The following is a 15,889-nucleotide window of genomic DNA, read 5'->3' on the forward strand; positions in this document are numbered from 1 at the left end:
GGCAGGTTTAACTCCTCCTCCTTTTCTGTTTCCTGCAGCTGCTCTACGCGGGACCACCACACGAGACCTCTACAGCCACTTTGGTCTGGAACTGGAGGACTGACAGTCAAAATAACTCTTGAAAATGTTTGAACGGTTACTTCTCTGCCATGTTTATTATTTGAGGAAAAAAAAATATTTTAAACGTGTTAAAGCATTGTGTCTTACAGGTTTTACTCTGACTGACCGTTTGTTAGAATATTCAATTAACAGCATCCCACAATTCAGCCGCTTTCGGTTGACAGTACTTCTAAAAAACTGCACAAAGTAATATCTATATATTCTTTTTTGTTTGTTTGACTGAACACACTTTTCAGTATTTCGTTTTGCTGTGCATGTGCACACTGAATTGAGCAATAAAATAGCAAAACAAATATACAAATTATAGTTTCAGTTCACAGTAACAGGAAATGTGCATAGCTGACAAAAACAGCCGCATGCTATTGCCAGTCGCCTTTGTACTGCTGTCAGTGTCAGCGGGGAGGATTTTAAATAGAGAGCCATAAGTGACACTTTTCATTATGTTGTATTGAAGTTATGGAAATGGTAAACGAGTTTAAATTAAATGTTGATTCATATTCATAATAACGAATGTTGAACTTGTTCCCTTGTTAGTCAGTAACCCTCAAGAAGAATTCTAAGGACTATATCTGGCTCAAGAAAGAGAATTTTCTTTTAAATTCGGAGTCCACACACGCGCATTGGTGAGCGCAGGGATTGGAACGCATGCGCAGTTGGCAGTGCTTGTGAATCCTCGTCACAGTTCCGCATCTAGGCCTTTTTCACTACCGGGTACACGAATGTTGTGTGTCGACGAACAGAAGCGGCAGCAGCGGGCGGCGGCAGGCCGCGCCGCATTTTCCTTCCCGTCAATCTACCTCCCCTCCCAGTTGTGACGTTTTATAAATAGAAGGCCGCGATTGGTCGTGGTCCCTGCCAATCACCGCATATTCCCCCCTGCGCTCAAGCAAACTGCCGGCGGTGGGCGGGCGCTTGCTGAGAAAACGATAAGGTCATTTGAATTACGGCTTCATCAGTCACAATGAAGCTAGAAATCATATCGCGGATCGGCATAATGGACGGATGATGCTCGCCGGGTCAAAGTCGAGGCGCTCAGCCAGGCCAGACGCAGTGGAGGCGCTCTGGTATTAACAACAAGAGGGAAGGCGATCCCCGTTACGCGTATCCGTCTCCGTGCGTCTCTTAGCGCCGCGATCAAGCCGAGCCGAAACGGCCGTGTGCGAGGCGGAGAGGAGGCGACCAGCAGGCTGGCCTGTAAGCCGATCAAGGATCTTCACGTCTGGGATTTCTTCTTTTGCACGTTACATGCTGTGAGCGGGCCAGGTGAGAGGCGTTTTTGTCTGTGTGTGTACGCGTGCGTCTAACAAAAGGTTGACGCTGATGATGACCGTGTGCTTGTCCTCTGGCAACCTTATGCGCTAAATCCATTTGACTGAGATCTCATTCGGCCGCTTCACGCAGCTCGGCCGGCGAAAGGCACATCCGCCGTATCTTTTCGTGTTTTTAAAAACGTACCTCAGCTTCAAGCATCCACCCAACCGTACCCGTTGCGTTTAAATTGCGCATGGCACCACCCTCAGGCTGGTCCTCCCCGTTCACTCGGTCTCTCGGGGCCCTGTGTCAAAGCGCACATGGCACACGGTGCCATCCCCACAACCGCAATACGATGCAACGCGCCTTTTAAATTTCCGGGTGAACCAGCAGCCAGTCGGAGACTCTGCTTACCTCACGACGCACATCGAACGCTTAATGTGTTTTAGAAGGAAGGGGGAAGGAAGAGTGCTTTTCTGTGCAGTCGCTCTCTGACTAATATCATAAGAATGCACCCTTCCACTACGCAAGATAACAGATCCGCCGCTGCGTATTTTCTATTGTTTCATGACTGCATCATGAAATCTTAACTTCATCCCGAGGTGTCACCGGACACCTTGGCAGCTGTCACGACACACCCGTGACCTCCAACAAGCAGCATAGGCAGTTTTACAGGTTGGCAAGGGGAGACAGCTACCATCCCCACCTAAAGTTTTACCGCCCCAATGACCAGTAGATGAGCTCCAACAAAACTGGAACTGGGAAACTTTGCAAACAATCAGGAGATTGGGCGTGAACAGAAGGGAAACGCTGGGGAAAATATGACTTCTGTTAAAATGGACCATCCAGAAAGAGGAACCGGTGGTGGCGTTGTGGTCACGGCAGGCCTTGCCTTGACTCTATCACAACAGGGTGGAGATTCACCACTTAATTTTCACTGTGTCTGATCTTTGGCATATTTGTAGTGTGGCCAAGAACGAATTGATGATGACATCACGGCCGGTCATCTGACACAGCGACAGTCATGAAAAAAAAAGTTGTGTAGTCTGACCTCTCGTCAACTTCATCGTATGAGAAAAACTGATATATAAAATAATAATTTGCTGTTCTATCTTCTAGATATTTTCATGCAGCTGCAGCTGCTGCACTTTTTCCTCTGCCTCAAATTATTGTGTGACTTTCGAGGCATATTTCCTCTGCCCGCAAAAATTAGAGAGTCAAATTTCAAACCAGCCTTTGCCGAGTCATTGTTTTCGAATGTGGATGTGGCTGTGTGCGTGTGTGTTTTTCTCCAATGCACGACAATAAATAGCCTTATCTCTCATGTAACCTTTCTTCTCGCGGGTTGTTTGCCCCGAGATCCTTGTCATAGCCTTGACGTGTTGTTGCAGGATGCTGCGTTTGGCGTGCTGCACGGCCCTGCTCTTGGTCTTGAGACTGTTGATGGGCCTGCCCTGGTTCCAGGTCCTGCCAGCCGTCCTGATCTTCTACCTGGGTAGCGGAGGATGGCGCTTCCTACGGATTTTCGTCAAAACAATCGGCAGAGACTTGCAGTAAGTTTTGCTTTCATGTGTGTTATGAGCGTGAGATTAAAAAAAAGGACAGGAATATGAATTTGCATTTTAGTCATTGGCTGCCCAAAGTCTGGACAGAGAGAAATTCAAAACGCAGCAGTAGAGCAGGTTGTTGAAAAATGGTAGTTGGAGTTGGCAGAAAGAGCCAAGCATTCTTCCCTAAAGCTGTCTTCGCTGTTGTCGTCAATCACGCCACTTTGGGAAAGATGAAAGGCTGAACTAAGCAGCTGTAATTAAGCGGAAGGAATTATATGCTTTTTTTTAACCCTTTCAGGGACAGCGTTTACTGCAGCGGACATTTTATCATGTTATCAGATTACAGAATGCACGAAAGGGTTAAAGTCGTGCCGATAATCTGGAGAATGTGTCGGGATCCAGCAAAAGAGTTGTATCAAAGTAATGCCCGGTCTTGACTGATACTGTCAGAGAGGTATTTATTATTATGCTTGCAGAAAGCCGTGGTGTACATAAGATAAGATATGATTATCCTTTATTGATCCACGGGAGTGAAATTTCAAGTGTTACAGCAGCAAAAAAAAGTGGGGGGAGGCGTAGTCTAGCATAAAAATCGAACCTTAAAATCACTATCATCCCTCTCGGGCAGTGTCAATCGAAGTAAATGTAATATGAATAAATAGAACTTCTCCCTCATGTTAAATAACGCTGAATGTATTACTTATTCAAGTTGCAGATATTACACACACGGTATAGCTAAAGAGTTTTTTGCTGATGGTCGCAGGAAATAAACGGCACTCCGTCCATTATCTGACTCTTTGCACCACCTTTGCTCCGTACGTGAAATATCAAATGCAATGATTCCATTTTGCTCCTCGGACCAAGTCTCTCCTCTGCTGTCGCCTTTTACGGCAGGCGTCATTACCGTCACTATCGTTGGTAACGCATGACCTTTGTGTTTGAAACAGAGAGATTTGGAAATGGTCTGGTTTGATGTTTTCGCAATGGTGTACTTTTGTTTTCACTTCCAGGCTGATTTGACACACAAATGCAATTTTACTTGTCGGGAGACAGATTCCTCCCCAAAAGCCCTGAAATAACAGCAGTGTGGCCTTAAGAACAAAATTAAACAGGATTTGTCATGAATGCCTGCTTCTATTTTTTAAAAATCCTAATAGGAAGTAGTTACCGGTACATCATTTTTTTTCCAGTACTTTTTATAACATGAACATCTGTAGGTTGTCCAGCGGGATATATTATGATAATCTAACCCCCCCCCCCCCCCCCCCCCCCATTTCTCTGTCAAAGCAGTACTCACGGAGTTTTTGCTGTTTGTTTTTTTTTGTTTTTGTTTTTTCCCAGCGCGGCAGCGGTGCTGTTACGAGTCAAGATGAACGTCAAACGTCACCTGCGGGAGAAGAACACCATTCCCGCCATCTTTGCCGAGACGGTGCGCCGTCACGCGGACAAAACGGCGCTGATCTTTGAGGGCACCGGCGAGACGTGGACCTTCCGGCAGTTGGACGAGTACTCCAACCAAGTGGGCAATCTGCTGCTCCAGCGTGGCTTCAAAGTAAACCAAATCTAAAAAAAAAATCCTCTCTGGAATCTCCCGGGCGGTTTTGACTCTCACTCCGTTTTGTGCGTCGTCACCTTCCCAGGAGGGCGACGTGGTGGCCATTTTCATGGAGAACAGGTCCCAGTATGTGGGACTCTGGCTTGGCATGGCCAAGGTTGGCGTGGAGGCGGCGCTCATCAACTTCAATTTGAGACTGGAGGCCTTGGTGCACTGCATCACCATTTCCAATGCCAAAGCTGTGGTCTTTGGATCCGAGATGACTGATGGTAAGAAGCATTTGCTCTCCATTGTTTTGAAACATCACGGGGTAATATTAGAGGTGAAAAACTGCAGCCCCGCATTGCAGCGTGCTCATAAATGAATCTTTTACTGCCTCGTGGTGCTTTCTGGGTGACTGCCCAACGTTAAAATGAAGAAGGCGCCTATGTCAGCACGAATCCTCAACCTATTCTTCATGGTTGTATGTATTTTAAAAGGTAGTCGAAGGGAACGCTCGAGCCAGTTGGGGGCAACTTGTTTTTGAAATCGGAAAAAATAAATCAATCATCGGTTACCTTTTTGAAAATTCAGCGTCATGCGTCCGGGCTTTATATGGCACCGCGTGGTGTGGTCTCTCAAAAACATGATAATCACGCCTTGTTTCCTCCAGCTGTCTCCGAGGTCCACGTTTCAATGGGGAAGACGGTGCGGATGTTTTGCTCCGGAGAATGGGACCCCAAACGGGTACCGCAGGGTACAGAGTGCCTGGAGCCGCTGCTCGCCGCTGCCCCTTCGCATCTGCCCAGTCGACCGCAACGCTGCTTCACTGGTAAGAAGGCCACGCCACGGGAAATCTTCCACCGCAATTGCAATTCTAATGACAAAATGTTCATGAAAATTTGCACGATCTGAAATGAACATATACATTTTTAACGGGGAGAAAAACAGGAGCAGCAACATCGAACAATTGGCATCGATCTATCACCAAGGGTAGAAAAAATGTACGCTTGCAGGGGGGAAAAAAACGTTCATGTATTTTGGTTGTTGTGCCTACCTCATTGATTGTCTTTTTATATCCACACAACATGAATAAAAGAATCCCAACGTACTTGTCATTTACTCCCCATCTGCTCGCGTAATTTTTGCGCGTGTAATCAGTGATGGCAACGGTGCAGTTGCAGTGGCAATCAAACGACTGACCTTCGCCCGCGTTCATACCTGGTAAATAAAAGTCACTTGGGCAGATTTAAAAGCAAGAGTCATTCGGATCAATAAGTTTAGGCCTTGATCAGAGCGTCTTTATGTTGCATACACACATTTGTGATTGACAGATGACAAACCGCAGTCAGTTTGTTGAAGGTAGCGTGTGAATCAAAGGGGGGCACATTTTAGTTGCAAAAGGGTGAAAAATGCGTTTAAAAAATGTAAACCCCCCCGCCCCCCCACATCTGACTCCTTTCGACAAAAGATCAAATCAGCCGTATTTGTGATCCCACTGCTTTGTTTTCCAGATCGCCTCTTCTACATCTACACGTCAGGAACCACCGGGATGCCTAAAGCGGCCATTGTCGTGCACAGCAGGTAGGAAGCAAGCATGCTGCGAAGACAGTAAGCTCCAAAGCAATTGATTCACGTGACCTGTCATGCAGTTAAGAGTCATGCGACAAACATCGTTTTGACTTGACTCACCCCATTCTTCTGGTCAAAAGGTATTACCGCATGGCCGCTCTGGTGTATTATGGCTTCAGGATGACACCAGATGACGTCTTGTATGACTGCCTTCCACTCTACCACTCTGCAGGTAAACATGATTCTGTATACCCTTCATTTGATATTTTTGGAGATGAATGCCGTCAGAAAGAGAGGTTTGCGCCATTGTGGGAGTGAACACAGCCAAATTGCTTCCCAGCCAATGAAGACGGCTCCTCTGATTCCCTTTCGATTCAGCGTAGCAGACGCGCATATAATCGTTGATATGGCGGAAGCAGAAATGCGTTCTGTCGAATTCCCAAACACGCTTCACCTGCACGAAAATCAATATCCGCAGTTCACACGCCCGTGCACATGTGCGCTTTGTACTAAAATAGAGCCCCAATGTGGTTCATTTTACTTTGAATTTAATAATGCAAAGTTGTCGACAGGTAACATTGTGGGTGTGGGCCAGTGTATCATCCACGGCATGAGTGTCGTCATCAGAAAGAAATTCTCTGCCTCCCGTTTCTGGGACGACTGCGCCAAGTACAACTGCACCGTAAGCAAGCACGCGAGCGACTTCTTTTGTCTACAATCTTTTGTCACATTGACGTCACCGCCGTTAAGCTACGGTTGCTTTCCTCTCGTCCTTGTCCATCAGATCGTGCAGTACATCGGTGAGATATGCCGCTACCTGCTCAACCAGCCCGTTCGGGACATGGAAAAACGGCATCGTGTGCGCATGGCGCTAGGTAACGGCCTACGTCAGTCCATATGGGAGGAATTCATGACGCGCTACAACATTCCACAGATCGCCGAATTCTATGGCGCGACTGAGTGCAACTGCAGCTTGGGGAACTTTGACAACAAGGTAGGGAGCCACGTTTTTGTACCTTTGGCTCCGTCTAAATGACTTTCCTCACCATTTGATGTTGCAATCTCCTCCAGGTGGGCGCATGCGGCTTCAACAGCCAAATTCTACCCTTCATCTACCCCATCCGACTAGTCAGGGTCGATGAAGAGACCATGGAGCTCATCCGAGGGCCCGGCGGCGTCTGCATTCCTTGTAAGCCCGGTGAGTGGCTTTTATTATTTCTCCATGTACGAAACCATCCTGATGACCACTCGTCTACGAGGTCCTCACTTTCCAACTGTTCATCTGTCTAGGCGAGCCCGGTCAGCTGGTGGGCAGGATCATTCAGAACGACCCCCTACGCAGATTTGATGGTTACGTCAATCAATCCGCAACCAGCAAGAAGATTGCTCATAGTGTCTTTAAGAAGGGGGACAGTGCTTATCTATCTGGTAAGTGTGGACCGCGTGTACAAAATATTGACGGGATTGTCTAAATGTCCGTTTCCTCTTCTCCCCAGGCGATGTGCTGATCATGGATGAGTGCGGCCACATGTACTTCAAGGACAGGACAGGAGACACGTTCCGCTGGAAAGGAGAGAACGTCTCCACCACCGAGGTGGAAGGGACCCTCAGCAGGCTGCTGGACATGAAAGACGTCGTGGTCTACGGGGTGGACGTTCCTGGTAAAAAAAAAAAAAGTGAAATACTCAACTCAAAATGCATTTGTCAGCCGACGCAGTTGGACCAAATGTCTGGACATGAAATCAGAGTAATAGCATAAACCAAATGAAGTCTTCTCCATTTCAAAGATAATCCGGTTGACTCCAGTGGTTCGCCGGAATAATCTTCCTGCGTTTCCCTGTATGTAGGCGCGGAAGGGAAGGCCGGGATGGCCGCCATCGCCGATCCGAATCACTCCTGTGACCTGGAGAAGTTTGTGAAGGATCTGGACAAGGCTCTTCCTCCATACGCCAGGCCGGTTTTTCTCCGCTTTCTTCCAGAAGTCAACAAGACTGGTAAGAGAGCTCTCGCGTTGGAGATTCCCGTGGAGTGCGCGTCGGTCAGCAAGAATATTGCAGAATCCTTCTTTGATGGAAGTGAAGTGAAACTCGGATATCGTGCAGATATTATTCAACTGCAAAGTAAAATAATTCAACTAAAATACCTTTGAGAAGACCGAGCCATACCAAATTTCAATTTGATTCTATGTTGAAATATTTTTTGGCGATTCTCATTTGTTTTGAATTATTTTTCACGCGTTTTCCTGTCATCCCTCAGGAACGTTTAAGTTCCAGAAGACGGATCTTCGACGAGACGGCTTTGACCCCCGGGTGGTGTCAGACAGACTGTACTTCCTGGATTCCAGCAGAGGGCGCTACGTGCGACTAGACGAGGAGTTGTACCGCTCCGTACTTTCAGGGAAACATAAATTGTGATCATGGAGCTTCCCTTGACATCACCACGTGTATGTATACACACGCTCACACACAAACGGATACAAAAACGACAAGGTATTGCGTGATCGAGATGGAAAATTGCAGGAAATGAAATGGCCACACACATATTCCCACTTCCCCAGAGTCCTTTTTGGATCGCTCCGGCACACGCAGCAGCGGTCCCTTCATCCCCGCTGAAGTCTCTCTGGCACCACCTCAGGCTACCTCAGTTAACACACATAATAAAAACACACACACACACACACGCAGCATCATAAACCCAGTAACCAGATCTCACTGGTAGCTTGAAACCAACCATCAGAACCACATCGAGTCTGCACTGGATCATGAAAGCCTGTTTTTGCTGGAAGCTACCCGAGACCGCCCAAAAAGTACAAAGAACCACACAAGTCTTGAAGGATGCTGAGAAGGATTGTGACCCAGAGGAAGCGGTCTGTTTTCTTGTTTTTGTCTTTGGATTTTGTCTGGCAAAGAGGCTCCGTGGGCACTGTAAGCCAAGCGCGGCAAAGCACTTCCTCTGCAACCACACCGTGTGCATTTCAACCTTGGCCGACACGAGACGACACCGTGGAAAAGAATTCATGCCGCTCGAGCGGGACAGCAGTCACTTAGAAAACGCCCCGCAGGAGCTGATGTGAATCAAAGCTTTCTATTCAAATACGTTGCACCAAATGTTAAGTTTGTTTACATATTCAGTGGAAATGGAATTTATTTATGTTCGCCGTAGTTGTGAAAATAGAATTTTTCTTTGACACCTCTCAAGCTTTATTTTTATGCAGAATTGCGCTGCAGAAAAGAATATTACCGTGATTTGTTCCATAGTCACAAAGAAGTCACGGAGACACACTAAAAAGAAAAAAAAATCGGAATAAAACCCAGTCCGAATTTTATTGAGAACACAACAACAAAGTTGTAATTACAAGAAAATAGTTAATTGCGTTTTTTTAAAATAAAGTTGCAATGTTACGAGTACAAATGTACATGCATCAAAATGACCCGAATATCATTACGACTTTTTTCTTGTAACGATGTGACTGTTTTTCTCAAAATAATAAGCACATTCTCATAACAAGACAACTTTGTTAACATTGCGACATCGCCGCAATATTACCACCTTTTTCGCATTATATTGTCAATTAGAGTAACACCGTTAATCTATTAGCAATACGACTGAATTGTCGTAACATTACGACTTCTTCTTCTGTTCTTGTCACATCTCGGCTAATTTCTGGGATCAATATGACCTTGTTCAAGTAACATTGCAACGTGTTTCTTTACACCGGTAACATTCCAGCACATTTCTTGTGACATTGTAGGAGATTCTCGTAAACAGTATGGGTTTTTATTCCTCAGAATTTTATTTCTTTTGAGTGTGGCCGTTCTTTATGCAGAACCGACTCGGGCAATGCAGTGAAGAAAACAGATGTGTTTTTTTTTGTCATGAGCACATTCAAGTGAGCCGAAAAAGATCCAAAGAAGGCCGGTTCGAGTAGGGAGACCTGCAAAACTTCAAAGGTCTTTTTATTGTTTGTTTTATTTTTTGTTTTCTGTTTTCAGTGTCTGGCGTCAAAGTTTGTAAAGGCATCAATGAGCAATGTCAAACATTAGCAGGGCACTGTGCCTTACTGCGATTCACAGGCCTTGGACCACTCACCTCCAGTACAATACAGCAAATATATGAAGTGTGGTTCTCAAGGTCGCTTTCCTTATTCAGTTTTCGTCCCTTCCTCTTCAAATTGAAATCTCGTGAGCTCTGGCTTTTACTTGTGGTACTTGTGCCGGCAGTTGATGCCAAATGAGGCTGCTGCAGACAAAGCTTTAGGCTAGCTTGTAAAAATTTGCTCCATCATGTTTGGACTCTGTCCCCTAAATGTCTTATATCCAAATTACAATTTTTGTTTTGAACCCAACAAAACGTCGGATCCGACGCTGCGCCGATCCAATCGGCAAACTGAACGCATCCGAAATTTTGTGTTTTCCGCGCTGCTTCATTCACTTCTCCGTCCAGCCAACCTTCTTTCTGTTTACATTCTTGCAACCATATGAAAAGAGAAGAGAGCAATCTCATGTGTTTGGTTGTGGTACATTTTGAGGCGTATCACAAGGAACCCAACTGGGTGAAACACCAAGTTGGTCCATCAGCTGAGTGCAACCAGTAGTTGCGAAAGCACCCTTAAAGGGGAAGTCGACCCGATCTATCTGTCTGTCTATAGATATCTATCAATAGATAGATTTTTTTACAATATGTTTTATGCGCCTTGACCAGTCCAAACACTGAATTCTGATCCGCATTGCATTTGTGGGACCAGTTTTTAGCCACATCAAGGAGCGGCCATTTTGCCACTTGCTGTCAACTGAAAATGACATCACAGATGCTCAGGCTTCGGCACTGCGATGTCATTTTCCGTCGACGGCAAGTGACAAAATGGCCACCCCCTGAGAGGAATAAAAAGGGGTTGATTTTGAGTCTTAACTCGTACTCCACACGCACAATATTGATCACAATGCCGTGTTTAGATGAGTGGGGCCACAAAGAACATATTGGAAAGAATTTTGGGGGGGGTCGTTGATGTGCTTTGGTCTGTTTCACCTCCCACTTGTAAAACGTAGCTGTTCATCCCGTTTATCTCATGGGAAACACTTGAGGCCTGTTAATGATGCTTCCAAGAGTCAACTGATCACCGAGGGGGCGCGTGACTCAACAGCCTCACAAGAGCAGTACACTTAAATGAATGGTTGCCATGTTCACTTTTTTTTTTTTAATGATCTTAAATTATTTTTCTGAGCAACTGTTAATTATATTTTGATTGTTCCATCAGTGTTTGTATTTTCCATGTTGCGTGTGAAACCTTTGAAATGTCAGATTTTTTTTTTTAGTTTAAAGATGGGAGGAGTTCATGCCTAAATGGAAGACAATCTGCTGCAAAACATAACACCATTATTTGTTTCAGATTTCTGAAATGGTCTCACGTTAAAATATACGTGATACGCTTTTTAGAAGAGTGTATGGCGACCCTCTATGTGCCCATGTTTAAAAACCAGCTGCCGCCTGTGGTGAAAGGGAATGAGCGTGTTTACATTTTGAGACTTATTGGCCAGAATGGGGTGTTTTTTTTCAAGTACAATCTTGAAAAGAGGCACATGAAGCATTTGAGATTTCAAAATCATGAATTACAGTGCAATTTATAACCACTTGTCACCTTCTGGTTGAAAGGGCATTGTTTTGGGGAGCTGGGGGCAGTTCTCTCTTTCCGCATTCAAATACTGAGTGTGGATTTGTTTTGTTTAAATCATGAACAATTTATTGTGAAAGGAATTTTTCAGACCTCCGGTGCTGATTTCAACCATATACATGCACACATCCTGTTTAATTTGACATTAGGTATGGGTTGGAGACACTCTAGAGACCAAACTATTTGTATACAAGCAATGATTTTTTTTTTAATCAGAATGTGTTTCATTGTGATGCCATGAGTGAATATGAATACAGCTAACAATGATAATTTATTGGAAATATCCCTCTACTGTCTTTCTATTGGCCTTTGAAATTATTCATCTGTAATATATTCATTTTACTTTGTTATCATTACCATGTGAAACACATAAGTTGACATTCTTTAAAACTGAATTAATACAATCTGCAAAACTTCCAACGAAATTCACAATATACATTTTGAACTACTGTACTGTATATCCTAATGTTTTTATGTAGCACTGTTGCGTCCCCCTTCCCCCCTCATGACTCTAATCAACACATCCCAACCTGATTCTTGCACTTTTTCTTTTCTCTTCCATCCGCCGACGACATGAAGCGACGCTAGAAAAGGAAAAAAAAAGTTTATACACGAGTGCTTTAAAGCTTATTTTTGTTTTGTAGTATCATGTCCCTGCGCAGGTGGCAGCTCTTGGCTTATGCAGAGTGTGTGGAATATAAAAGAGGGGAGGTGTGTGAGGTGTGCTGTGTGTCTGACATACACACTGATGTCCTCTGATCCACCACAATGTTGCATATGTGGATTTCAAGCGAACGAGAAAAGCTGTGCTGAAAAATAAATAAAAATTATTTAAATTGTTGACATGGGCTATAGTTTGTGAACTGTACCATGTGAGGCAGTAATATTCATTCCTTTCTCCCATTTCAGTTAACAGCATCACCCTTATGCCCATCAGAGCCTTTGATCATTCATATAAAAAGTCTGCACACCCCTGTTCAAATACTGTACCACTCTTTTGTGAGATGCAAACATGATACAATAGAAAAGAAGTTAGCTGCGTGACCCAAAATCTCATGAAACCAAAGCGTCTGTGCTTGTGAGGTCCCCACATGAACCTCAGCTGATGCTCCAAACCACTAAGCTATGATATATTAACCCCCCCTCCACTGAATTTATCAGAGCCAGACGCTTGTTTTGGCTCCTCCAACTCTTGGCCCCCTTTTCCTGCTCTCTGCTGCTGCTCAGCCGTGATTGGCTGACCACTCGGTGGGTGGATCGTCCGGAATAAACAAATATCGCTGCAGGCAGTCTTCAAGTCCACTTGGACAACAACTCGCTCGCTTGACTTTTTGCACCTCTATCGTTTATTTCGGCCCCCGTCCACGCCACCATGAGGACCGCCGAGGTGGCTGTTGTCATGGTGATGTTGTGTACATCAATGGCGCACAGTGATGTGAAGCCGCAGAGGGATTTCAATTTACAGAGGGTACGTTCAGCTTTGTGTTTTTTTTCCGTTTATCTTAGTCCATTCACCATTTCATTGACTTTACAAGAGTTCCTTGTGTTTCCTAAAACCAAACTTGAAGCATTGACTTTAACATTATCATCTTTATTGCTACACTTAGACAAACAGGCTGTTTTTGTTTTTGTTGTTTAAAAAAAACTAACATTAATAGATCTAGCTAATGTGCTAATTGAAAAAAACCCTCATAGCAAACTTGCTAAGTGTTGTAAAGCATTTAAATTTGAGTTGTCTCATGTTTAAATGTCTTTGAAGGTACCGTATGTCGAACAGGGGAAAAGGAGCATACAAATGCTGATACAGTCACGAATGGTTTATGGCTTGAACTCACGTTTAATATGTGATTAACCTCTTGATTACTCAATGAACTGCACAAAATAACATGTTTTAATTTCCATCATTTTTTTTAAAAACAGGACATGATTTCAAATTGACTAACTTTGATAGCTCATTTTAAAAATGATTTTGAGGCCATTTGTTTTGCATACAATTATTGCTAGGAATTTGTCAAATAAATAAGTAAATACAAATCAAGACCAAAAATAAAAATTATACCAACAAGCTCATAACTAGCTCTAGAAAGCTATTGAGGTAAGTGCGCTTAAATAGTTATAGTGTATTGCTACTGTACCGCTTGCATATTTGGTACATAATAATTTTCCTTTGATTTTACATTTCTAATGAAGTTCTTACTTATTCCACACAGACTACTAAAGGAGGCAGGTGTTTAATTTCCCCCCAAAATATTTCCTTCAAAATGCAAAGTAGCTAGTTGTGAATGGGCACTACAAACTGAGTAAAGCGCAGCAAAAAAAATTGAAAAATGATTTTGGGTCCTGGAGAAAGTTTCTCCTGTTAGAAAAAAAATATTGTTTGATATCGTCAATATAATTTTTGGTCAAAACGTGACCAAACAAACCACTACCCTTGGTGAAAATCCAATTCACAAGTTAACTAACTTCAAAATAGCTAGCTAACATGCTAATTAAGTAATTAAATTAAGTAGGATACGTTTAGCCTGTTATGGTGTTCGATGATTTTTGCTTACCATGGAAATGAATTTTGATTATGTTTGTTTAGGAGTTGACTGAAGCTTGAAGCAGTTTGATGAGTCTGTGTGGCGTTTTGCTCAAGTGGTTTTTCATGTTGTTAATGTGGTTTGCTGACGTTTGTTTAACGGGTTGCTAATTTTAGCTGGCAAGCTGATGCTGACGAAAACTCTGCTGATACCTTCAATGACCTTGAGTGCTATCTTAAAAGATTTGAGAACAGACAAATAGTGTAAACCTATTGATTATTCGTTGTTGTCCACAAATGACCTTTATAGAGTCCTTTTACTGCACTGTTTTGTGTTCTTTTACCGGCAGCAAATGACTCCATGACGTATGCGTGTGTTTAGTTTGCAGGTAGGTGGTACCGCGTGGGCCTGGCATACGACTCACCGAGCTTTGTTCAGTACAGAGACAAACTGAGGGTCTCCCTGGGTGTCGTCACGGCGCAGGCAAGCGGCAACGTTAACCTCACGATGTGGGACGCCACGTGAGTGTCTGTCGACTCTATTGTCTGTGCGAGAGAAGAGAAAAATTTGGACGGAAAACTGATGATGCTTTTTTTTTTTTTTTGTGGACAGCGATCATTTGATAACATGGTTTTTATGTAGTACGTGTGTGTGCGTGTGTACTAGACCTGCAGGGTGTCGCAGTAAAATGTACTATTATGAGAAGACAAACATTCCAGGACAGTTCACCTACTTCAGTACACGTAAGTCACCTGACTAATCACTTTCATAGGGCCAATATTTTGCATTTTCTGCCGATTTCTTTTTATCCGCTCAATGACATCATTGATATAACATTACAGCTCCAAATACGAACAAATGATTTTTTTTGCATTGCTTTCTCTGATTGTTTTCCGGTCCCCCTTATATGCTTAGGTCACAACATGGTGAAGGACATCACTGTCGTCGAGACAAACTACAATGAATATGCATTGGTGCTCAAACACAAAGTGTTTCACAGAGAGTACACCCAGGTGGCCCTCTACGGTGAGGCAGACGACGCACACGTGCACTAGCAACAAACAAGCGCACGTTGTGTCCCGCAGCATCGCATTGAGACGTGCGTTTGCTTGTAGGTCGCACTCCGAGGGTGAGAGTGGAAGTCATTCAGAAGTTCAAAGCCTTTGCTGTGTCTCGAGGGTTTCCAAGGGAAGCCGTTCTCACCCCACCGCCAGCAGGTACGAAATGGAGTAGTTAGTATGTATTTGTATGTATTAAATTATGATTGGCTTTTTCTTTGGCTTTGATGCATTTTTGAATTACGGAAATATGGATTACATTTATTGCATTTATCATTGCGTTCTTTTCTGTCCAACAGACAACTGCCCTCCATCGCCATCTGGATAAGTGAGTTCAATCATAATCAAATATTTAAACCCGTATCCGGTAGGATTTGTCGCGTATCCGGCACCTCTTCACTCCGATGTCTTACATTTCGCAGGTCCCCCTGTCGCTTCTCCCATGTATTCAGTTGGCCTTTTTACCTGCCATCATTTGCTCTCAACTCCAGTCTCTCCTGTTTCACATTTCTACAAATAAATAATTTTCACGTGACCACAATATCCTCCAAACTGTGTGCTGTTCTTGTTTTCCTGTTTTGTGAGGACCACTTTGTGTTTTTAAGATGCCGTCC

General features: G+C 44.0%; 3 protein-coding genes and 1 long non-coding RNA gene across 8 annotated transcripts in view; 3 read left to right on the forward strand and 1 right to left on the reverse strand.

The window, feature by feature from the left end:
- The window catches only part of swi5 (SWI5 homologous recombination repair protein), an 8,754-nt gene extending 8,127 nt beyond the window's left edge, over positions 1 to 627 (forward strand). For all 3 annotated transcript variants that reach the window (XM_086135315.1, XM_086135313.1, XM_086135314.1), the window contains one exon: positions 39 to 627. In XM_086135315.1, coding sequence (XP_085991441.1) covers positions 39 to 103 — 65 coding nt within the window. In that variant the 3' untranslated portion in view covers positions 104 to 627. The remainder of the gene's footprint in view (positions 1 to 38) is intronic.
- LOC147191633 (uncharacterized) overlaps positions 1 to 1,821 on the reverse strand; it is a 3,472-nt gene extending 1,651 nt beyond the window's left edge. For both annotated transcript variants that reach the window (XR_015103539.1, XR_015103538.1), the window contains exon 1: positions 1,576 to 1,821. This is a non-coding gene — a long non-coding RNA (uncharacterized LOC147191633). The remainder of the gene's footprint in view (positions 1 to 1,575) is intronic.
- On the forward strand, positions 878 to 12,536 carry slc27a4 (solute carrier family 27 member 4). Of its 2 annotated transcripts, XM_086135310.1 has the most exons (15): positions 878 to 1,383; positions 2,763 to 2,924; positions 4,263 to 4,473; positions 4,562 to 4,745; positions 5,129 to 5,287; positions 5,970 to 6,039; positions 6,168 to 6,259; positions 6,600 to 6,709; positions 6,812 to 7,021; positions 7,099 to 7,225; positions 7,318 to 7,455; positions 7,524 to 7,688; positions 7,875 to 8,021; positions 8,284 to 8,470; positions 8,585 to 12,536. In XM_086135310.1, exons 2-14 carry the CDS (start codon positions 2,764 to 2,766, stop codon positions 8,439 to 8,441), a joined length of 1,932 nt encoding a protein of 643 aa, XP_085991436.1. In that variant the 5' UTR covers positions 878 to 1,383; position 2,763; the 3' UTR covers positions 8,442 to 8,470; positions 8,585 to 12,536. The 2 variants fall into 2 exon arrangements, with proteins under 2 accessions (XP_085991436.1, XP_085991434.1); XM_086135308.1 differs by having other exon boundaries at positions 8,284 to 12,536.
- A 441-nt stretch (positions 12,537 to 12,977) lies between these two features.
- On the forward strand, positions 12,978 to 15,816 carry ptgdsa (prostaglandin D2 synthase a). The gene is made up of 7 exons (XM_086134241.1): positions 12,978 to 13,163; positions 14,599 to 14,738; positions 14,884 to 14,960; positions 15,133 to 15,243; positions 15,333 to 15,434; positions 15,575 to 15,603; positions 15,698 to 15,816. Exons 1-6 carry the CDS (start codon positions 13,068 to 13,070, stop codon positions 15,601 to 15,603), a joined length of 555 nt encoding a protein of 184 aa, XP_085990367.1. The 5' UTR covers positions 12,978 to 13,067; the 3' UTR covers positions 15,698 to 15,816.
- Positions 15,817 to 15,889: the final 73 nt, after the last annotated feature.

Source organism: Hippocampus guttulatus, chromosome 17, assembly GCF_054856545.1.
Source record: "Hippocampus guttulatus isolate MCC_2025c chromosome 17, RoL_Hgut_1.0, whole genome shotgun sequence".
Lineage (NCBI taxonomy): Eukaryota > Metazoa > Chordata > Actinopteri > Syngnathiformes > Syngnathidae > Hippocampus > Hippocampus guttulatus.